Below are 9,326 nucleotides of genomic sequence, written 5' to 3' on the forward strand. Positions count from 1 at the left end.
TATTGAAACAGTAAAGTAATTTACACAAAAACGGTCATATAAGAAATAAATAATACTCACTACACCAAAATGCTTCTTGTATCAATGTAGAAAACACAATAACACGATAGTGAAAATAATCATCGCCTACATTAAATCTTTATAACATAGTTTTATTTTCAGTTTCCATAATTGATTTTGCACGAATTAAATTAAAGCGTATTATCAAAAGTAATTTAATATTTAATTTTCTTCCGGGTAGAAAAAATACCTGTTTTAACTAATATATTTTAGAACTACCATAAGTGTCAGAATTGTTTTAAACATGAATATTGGTGAAACTACATCATGTACACAAATAAATGTATATACTCTTTTATTAAAACAAAATAAAACATTTATATTTTTTTTAAATATGCCTTTATTATCACATTGTCTACTTCGGTTTAGATAATTGCTGTTGTATTATTATTGTATTAACTTTATACAATTTAACATTTAAAAAGTTCATTACAGTAGTTTTACAACGACTGAATAATATATTATTCTTAATGTCGTATGCTACTTATTTTCTATATTCTACGCGATACATTGTATTACGACTTCATTTTATCCTATACTATTTAAATACAACAATGACAATAACACCAATTAGTGGCTGATAATAAATATTATAATTAGTATGCCTAAAACTAGAAATCACAGTTTATAAAAATTAGTGTATAAAGAAATTTTAAACTTGACTGAAATGAAAAGTTGCGACGATAAGACAATTTTTAAATTGTTGTATTGCCATTGTGGTCGTGCGATGTAACGGCACATTATTATTCAAACTTGGTGTCTGTTAACACATAGGCCATTATATCTTTTTCGGCGTACTTAATAGAGTACACACTTCTAGAAATAGGTCTATTGTTTAAAAAAAAAAAATTCATTTTAAACTAATTTTGTTCGGTTTTTATATGGTGTTAACATTTTACTTTTTCATCATTAAAATCCTAATCTATTTAACCTTTTGACTACTACTATCATCAAGTAAAGCTATGCTCTCTGCATTACACATTTCTCTTTTTAGCTTAAATTCTTTCTTAGAAATCGGCTGCATTCCAATAGTATACTCCTTTGTTTCTGAACCATAACTGTAAACACACACTATTCCTTTTGCTTCTTCTTTCCCTTCTTTTATACTGTAGTAAGCTAGGTCAGATTCTTCTACATTCACTGCACCTAGTGTGTTAAACTGACACCAGGTTTTACAACCATCTTTATTCAAATAAAGTGTAAGCTCCTTATTTGTCTCATTTCCATGACTTGCCATTACTATTTGGTAGAACTCATCTGTTATTCTGTCTTTGTTGGTAAGCGTACAATACCACCCTTGATAATAATAAGAAAATATCATTATATAACTAGAATTGAGTTCGTCACTTTGACCAATTATAGATGATCATTTTATAATTTTACTTACATTAAGTTTAAAAAAACGATGCATGTACAGTACGTTAAAATACGACCACAAAATGTTGATGTATGCCATACTATGAGATGACCTGATGCAAGTTTGTGTATAGTGAATTTAATTGATATTTGATGATGAATTATGGAGATATAATTGATAGTGTAATTTCACAAAATGGAGCATAAATGACGTCATGGATGAGTGATCACGCTGAAAATACAGTATTTGAAAGATATTGTGAAATTTTGGTGATTATTGACATTTAAATCTTTGATTTAATTGTTACACAAAATACAGAGAAATAAAGAATAAAGATTTTATACATTAACAATAGGTGATCATTTTATTCTAACTGATCACCTAATAATTATGAAAATGCAAAAACAAATCATTTCAAATGTCACAGGAAAGGAGTACCTGGCATTCTGGATTAGCTTCCAACATTGTTTTATTCCCAAAATCATGTATGAAATGCTTCATCACTGTATACATGAAAACGTTGCTTAGAGTCCTCCAATGAACAGCTGATGTTAACTTTGTGCATACTCAACAGCCTGATAAAAAATCATATTATAGGCCAAAGTGGAATTTAAAGCTAACTAACATATGTGCTTACTGTGGGTTAAAAAAGTTGCTATATTAATACAAATCTAATCTTAAATAATCTATTATTTTCAAGATAGGCTTCTTAATCATACTTGTGTGTGTCCTCCTAAAGTATCATCAGGTGGTTGAACAGTGGTTACAATATTCCAGGTGTCATCATCATTAGTACTTGTTATCAGAAATACTTTTTCTGCGAAGCAATTTACATTAATTTATAATCATTTTAAATCAACTATTCATTAAACAGTATGTTGATTTATTGTTTGAAGGTTTGCATGGCGAAATCAAATGTTGATATAAAGTTTGCGGTACACCACATGTATTAGTTCTGAAAAGAACTGTTGAGTTTCTCGACGTTTCGATCAATATACTTCGATCGTCCTCGAGGAGGACGTGGTGAACCGCAAACTTTATATCAACAGTATGTTGATTATTTCTACTATTCAATGAATTATTAACCCAAACTTAGTATCTTAATATTTTGATTATTCCAAAAAAACCAACAAAGAAAAACATTTTATGAATGTTTATGAAATAACTTACTTTCTATACTCTCAACATTTGTCCAACTCCAAACTCCTGCAACAATCAAAAGCCTTGAATTTAAGCATGTACCATCACCAAGATCTAAAATAACATTTGATTGTTAGTATTGATTACCCTTTACAATAAATGTTTCATTATAAGAAAACGGAAATACTTAAATAAGAAGAAGACATATTTAAAAATTATTTTAAAGCAATTTAAATAAAAGACAAAAAATGTGTTATATTTAATTAAATTACATTGTAAAAAAGTAATAACATAGACTTACTCCGACTAACTCCTGGAAAGCCTTTCAAATCAAATTGTACATCTTCTGGTTCTGTCCAGTTGGCACCATTATCACAGGTTTTCATCATTATTATATTCCTCTCTTTTGTGATATTATTTTGTGTAAAACACATTCAAATCAATTTTCCCTTTTTCTAATTTGTCATAACTGTTTTTAGAACATTATTCTTTTTTGTTAATATGTCACTTTTTGAAAAGATACATTGTATATTAAAAAAATACCAAGAAAATCTAACTAAAAAAATATCATAGAATATATTTCCTAAATACTGCTAATATCTAATATAGCTAAGCATTATTTATACTATTTATAATTTGTACATTCTATGCAACACATTCTATTACAACGTATATCCAATATTTTTATATATATCCAAAGGAAAATTACTGAAAAAAAATCAGTGGCTGGATCTCAATGGAGATATAAAAAAAATCGACAAGCTAAATCAAAACGACAAAATTAAATAGCCAACAAACCTAGCAGTGCTTTTGGGCAACACTAGCCCTTCATCAGTGCAAGTATATTTTTATACATGTACGCCTAATCGTAACATTATTATTATTAGTCTCTATTTTAGCATACGCTATCCTGTAAAAATAAACTTGTAGAAATTATTAATAATGATCGTAAGTTAAAATTTAGTTAATATCGTTTTAGTTTTATGCATATGGTGTTCTAATCTAATTAGAAATTTACATAAATCCTAATTGCATAATATCTCTATTGGAATTGAACGGTGTAGTTTTCATTCAATTCTGCCATTTGTACACAAGACATTCAATCAGTAAAAACATGTCTTTAAATGTGTGTAACACCACACATACTTTCCAGGGAACAAATTATTAAACACTTTGGCTACAGTTACTTTAAATAATCATCAAATGAAGCCATGCTCTCTGCTTGAACAATTTCTCTCTTTTTTATTATAATTTCTTGTTTGGAAATTAACTGCATTCCAATATTATACCCCTTTGTTTCTGAACCATAACTGTAAACACACACTATTCCTTCTGCTTCTTTTTTCCCTTCTTTTACACTGTAGTAAGCTAGGTCAGATTCTTCTGCATTCACTGCACCTAGTGTATTAAACTGAGACCAGGTTTTACAACCATCTTTACTTAGGTGAAGTGTAAGATCATTTGTTTTATTTCCATGACTTGCTATTGCTATTTGGTAGAAATCATCTGTTTTTGTTGGTAAACGTACGATACCACCCTTGATAATAAAATAATTTAAATGCAATAAAATAATCGGTCATCAAATTACTGTACTGTAATATTAAAAGGCAAATATAGTTTAACCAACTCAATGAGGCAGAACATGTACATGTGTTGCAGCATTTAAAGATTATATAATTTACAAACGGTTAATATTTAAGAGTGTTATGGTATATTTCCATAATTACTGTATTGTACAAATCAATCAAAACCATTTGTTTTATACAACATTTAAGTAGATATTGAAAAGAGTACTGTATTCACATTGTATTAATGACAGGTAGACGTGCTATAATATAGATGAAACTAAAGAAACTGACAGTACCAACCTGGCATTCTGGATTTAGCTTTAACATGGCATCCTCATCCCTGACATCAAATGATTTAAATCCTTTATCACTGTATACATGGAAACGCTGCTTAGAATTCTCTAATGAACAGCTGATGTAAACTCTGTTATCTGCATATTCAACAACCTATAAACAAATCACATTATGACAAATAGCCATTTAGAGGTAACTAATAATAACAAATGCTGCTATGTTACTAATCTAATCTGAAATAAAATCCACAATTTTCAAGTTAGGCTACTTAATCATACTTGTGTGTGTTCTCCTAAAGTAGCTGCTGGTGGTTTAACATCAGTTACAATATCCCAGGTGTCACCATTATTAGTACTTGTTATCACAACTAGGCTTTCTGCAAAGCAATTTAAATTTACATTCATTTATAATCATTTTAAATCAACTGTTCATTAAACAGTATGTTGGATATTTCTACTATTCAATGAATCATTAACCCAAACTTAGTACTGTATATTAATATTTTGATTATTCCAAAACAAAAAAAAACAACAAAGAAACAACATTTATGAATGTTTATGAAATAATTTACTTTCTATACGCTCAACATTTGTCCAACTCCAAACTCCTGCAACAATTAAAAGCCCTAAATTTAAGCATGCACCATCACCAAGACCTAAAAAATATACAATATTGATTACGTTTTATAATAAATGTTTCATTATAAGAAAACGGAAATAAGTAAAGAAAACATATACAGTATTTAAAAATTATTTTAAAACAATTTAAATAAAAGACAAAAAATGTGTTATTTTTACTGAAATTACATTGTAAAAAGTAATAACATAGACTTACTCAGACTAACTCCTGGAAAGCCTTTCAAATCAAGTTGTACATCTTCTGGTCCTGTCCAGTTGGCACCATTATCATCAGATTTCATCCTTATTATCTTCCTCTCTTTTGTGTTGTTATCTTGTCTAACACACATTAGAATCAATTTTCCCATTTTTTCATTTGTCATAAGTGGTACTAGATTCTGAAAACTGTGTTTAGAACATTATTCTTTTTGGCTAATATGTCACTTTTTAAAAGATACTTTGTATGGTAATAAAATACCAAGAAAATCTCAAACAAAACTTAAAAAATAAATAAATGAAAAAAACATAAATTATTTCAGTTCTTGTTCTATGGTCATATCTCAATTTAATACCTTGTATCATTTTCATATAAAATCAATTTTGTTTTTTCTTCCCATTCAATCAAACTCTTTCCATTCACTCTTCCTCTTCTCATTATTACATCTGAGTTATTTTGCTCAACAAAGACAAGAACATGAGAATTTATAATGACTACTGCAGGACGTCTATAAAATAAGAGAAAAACAAATACTGTACATCTAAATGCTATAGATAAAAAGATAAAAAGAAGAATTTGTATAGTTTCCAAATCAAATAGACAAACCTATAGGCCTACTGTATTTGAAAGGCTCTAACTCTAACCCATTTTAATACTTTGTACAGTTTCAAAGGATGTACAAGCTATTAAATATCATATATTACAGACAATATTTACCTGAAATTGCTACAGGGTTCACTATCAAATGCTGCAGTTAAATAACCTATAAAAATATATATACAGATATGAATGTATAGGCTACACGACAACTACTGCAACTTCGCAAAAGAAACAACACCTACAGCAAGAGCAGCAACAAACCCAATAATAATAATAATTAATTTAGAAAAAAGTAAGATATTTGTAAGATTATTTTCGGAAAAGTATTATTTATCATACTGCCATAGTTATCGTATAATATATTTGATAAACTAGCCATGTAGGTGGAAAGATATGATATATTTTTTTAAATAATAATATTCTATTAAACTACTTACATTGTACATGCAAGTGTGCTGATTTTTTTATTCCTTTTAATTTTCTTGTGATTTTATCTTTTCTTGTCTTAAGTCCACACATGTACTCTCCAGCATCAGTCAATGACACTTTCTCAAACTTTAAGCTTGTTTCATTATACTTATAAATTACTTTACATCTTTCAGGTACTTTTTCTTGTTCTACCTTCTTCTGTTGAGATGTATCAGAAGTAAATATCACTTTCATCCCATCAGCAGTCTTCTTATACCAATTGACAGCTTTCACTCCTTCTTTAATTGCATACTTGCAAGTTAAAACTGCTTTATCTCCTTGTGTCACAAGACAATCATTCATTACCATGGCTAAAATATAAATATATTTTAGATGAAATTTAGTTCACAATAAATATACAAACATGGATAAATACTATAGTTAGTTTTTTATCAACACCGAAACCAGTATTAGAAATACTGTGCAAATAATTTCAATGTAAATGTTTTTTATATATTTACAAATAACAATAAATTTACTTACAGTATAGCCAAAATTTGGGAGTTTTTTTTTCTTAATTATAATTTTAACATCCAAATATTTTGAATCTGACAAGTTTTATTTTAGCTTTCATAGCTAAAATAAACATAAAGATATTTTTTTTTAGTGAAAAGAACAATGGTAATAAATATCCTTGTTATACTTACAGCCTTCAATAACTTCCAACCTGCTTGTTGATGAATAAGTTACACTATCTTTTTCTTCTTTCACAAATCCGCAACGGTAGTCACCAGTATCAGAAATGTCAACGTTTGAAATTGTAAGAAAATATGTCTGATTTTTCTTACTATATTCAAACTTAAATCTGTTGGTGTCAGCAATTTTCTTCCAATCGTCAGATTCAAATTTATATAAGCTAAATTCCTCAATTTGTTTTGAAATACAAAAATTAATCCTAGCAGTGCTTCCTGCAACAGAGTATACAGTATTTGAAACTGGATCTGAAATTTAAAAAAAAAGATTGATAATTAATATAGTAAAAATATAACCCATTAAGTCAACAATTAAAAACATTTCTAATGGGGTCCAAAAAGATTAAAAGGATTAATAATTCAGCTAGACTCTATCTTTTTAAATCAGTAGTTGGAAATGAACTGATCAATAAAAACATATTGTGTATGGAACACATATGCGAAGGTGAAATAAAAAATTATACAATATAGTTAAATGTTGTACACTTTATAAATGCTTATAATTGTTGCGCAACATTTTCAAAACGGGTATAAAACAAGTAACACAGCAAAATCACAATAGGTGTACCAAATAAGCAATTAACAAGAATAAATAGATTGAAAAAAACAATAAGATGAGATAGAAGAAGGATGTTTAGAGTGTTTCAAATCAAAAGCATGCAACATAGAACATTTGTTGCAAAACGTGACTTTTTAAAGAAAGTAATTTCAGGTGCAAAACTCAACTTTTTTAAGAAAGTGTTTCAATCACAGCACAGTTTTAACTATGAATACTACACTTACTTTACAATCAATCCATGATGACTATTTTAGTCTTTAGAAAAAAAAACAATAGTTATTCAAAGAAACTCAAGGGTGATTAGGAAAAAAACCCAAAAATTCAAAATTCCAGAATCTGCTTAGAATAGACTAAACAGGCTGAGTTTGGTGGTTCATGGCTAATACATGGTAGCCATTGAAGTATATAATTACTTGACTCAACAATTCAGCCCTCAACATATTTCTGGAAAAATATACTTTGTATTTAATCTAGGTGAGGTGTATTAAAAATCATGCAATTTACAGTATAACAAATATAATATATATATATATAAATATAATACTCTTATTCAGATAATACTCTTATTCAGACTCCACCCTGGCTCCCTTTGTTATATTTCTTTTATTCCTGTCCACCCAGGCAGCACTTGCCAGCTTTATACTATGACGTTATCCAAATTCCTTCACTTGCACTGATGAAGGGCTAGTGTTGCCCGAAAGCTCTGCTAACTTTTCTGGCTGTTTACTTTATCGTTTTGATTTAGCTTTTCGCTTTTTATTTTTGTATCTCCATTGAGATCCAGCCACTGATACCCACAGCATTGTCATTTTTTTCAGTAATTTGCCTTTGGATTTATAATATATATATATATATACATACAGGATAACAAATATAATATATATATATATAAATATGTAATATCAAGAGTAGTGGTGATTATATAATCTAGAATTAATATAGTAATTTCAGAAGATGCAACCATGTGTAACATATTCACAAACTAAAACATTTTCTGGTTAAAGCATTGCATAGTTAAAGCATTGCATGCTTAAAGAAAGGCAACATATGGAAATTCCCAACAAAAAGAAAAACATTTTAGCACTTTATTCTAAATTCCAAAAAAAAAAGAGCAAAAAAAAGAAATTAAAATTGTACATTCTCATCTTTAAAAAAATGCAAGCACTACAGCAGTTTTATGACAAAAATTAGGAAAATTATATGTTCTTGGCATTGATAATAAAAACATAGCATTTTTTACTGTCCTAACGATTATGTAAATGCAGCCTTCATCATACATTGTTACTACCTGTCTTCATCTTGAGCTGGTAAATACAACAGTAATAGCAGAAGTGGAGAAAGGCAGGAAACGTTCACGATCTATTTGCTCATAAAACACACTCAGCATTTGAATAACCTTTTTTATGTTGCTCTTTCAACAGAATTTATCATAATTTCCCATCACTTGGAACACTAATAACAGTATAATTAGCTTGATGTGGCAGAATTATATTAAACCAATGACATCCTCTGGTTGGCAGAAACTGTAATATATGTGACAAATTGGTTGACAATCTTTAGTGAAAAAACGTTTCCTTCCGCAGTTTTTGGGACCTCTTAAATGGGAATTGGTTACTGTCTCCCTTTGGAATTGTTTTCCTACAGTATCTTTATCCGTCTGGCAACTTTGATTGCTAAAACTAATTTTCTTAATCTTCTGGTATTTATTTGTTATTAAGTACTTTGAGGCTTTTAACATTATGCGCTACATAATC

The 9,326-nt window shown here is 28.6% G+C and overlaps 2 protein-coding genes across 3 annotated transcripts; both read right to left on the reverse strand.

The window, feature by feature from the left end:
* Positions 1-261: 261 nt before the first annotated feature.
* On the reverse strand, positions 262-3,221 carry LOC140056710 (uncharacterized). 2 transcript variants are annotated; one of them, XM_072102178.1, is made up of 5 exons: positions 2,859-3,221; positions 2,588-2,671; positions 2,137-2,234; positions 1,856-1,992; positions 262-1,356 (listed from the first exon to the last, which is right to left on the reverse strand). In XM_072102178.1, exons 4-5 carry the CDS (start codon positions 1,860-1,862, stop codon positions 983-985), a joined length of 381 nt encoding a protein of 126 aa, XP_071958279.1. In that variant the 5' UTR covers positions 1,863-1,992; positions 2,137-2,234; positions 2,588-2,671; positions 2,859-3,221; the 3' UTR covers positions 262-982. The 2 variants fall into 2 exon arrangements, with proteins under 2 accessions (XP_071958279.1, XP_071958280.1); XM_072102179.1 differs by having other exon boundaries at positions 269-1,356.
* On the reverse strand, positions 3,217-8,870 carry LOC140057560 (uncharacterized). The gene is made up of 10 exons (XM_072103273.1): positions 8,861-8,870; positions 6,969-7,262; positions 6,291-6,632; positions 5,971-6,016; positions 5,609-5,761; positions 5,254-5,441; positions 4,991-5,074; positions 4,698-4,795; positions 4,426-4,572; positions 3,217-4,094 (listed from the first exon to the last, which is right to left on the reverse strand). The coding sequence occupies exons 1-10, from the start codon at positions 8,868-8,870 to the stop codon at positions 3,741-3,743; spliced, it is 1,716 nt and encodes a 571-aa protein (XP_071959374.1). The 3' UTR covers positions 3,217-3,740.
* Positions 8,871-9,326: the final 456 nt, after the last annotated feature.

This window comes from Antedon mediterranea, chromosome 8 (genome assembly GCF_964355755.1).
Source record: "Antedon mediterranea chromosome 8, ecAntMedi1.1, whole genome shotgun sequence".
NCBI lineage: Eukaryota > Metazoa > Echinodermata > Crinoidea > Comatulida > Antedonidae > Antedon > Antedon mediterranea.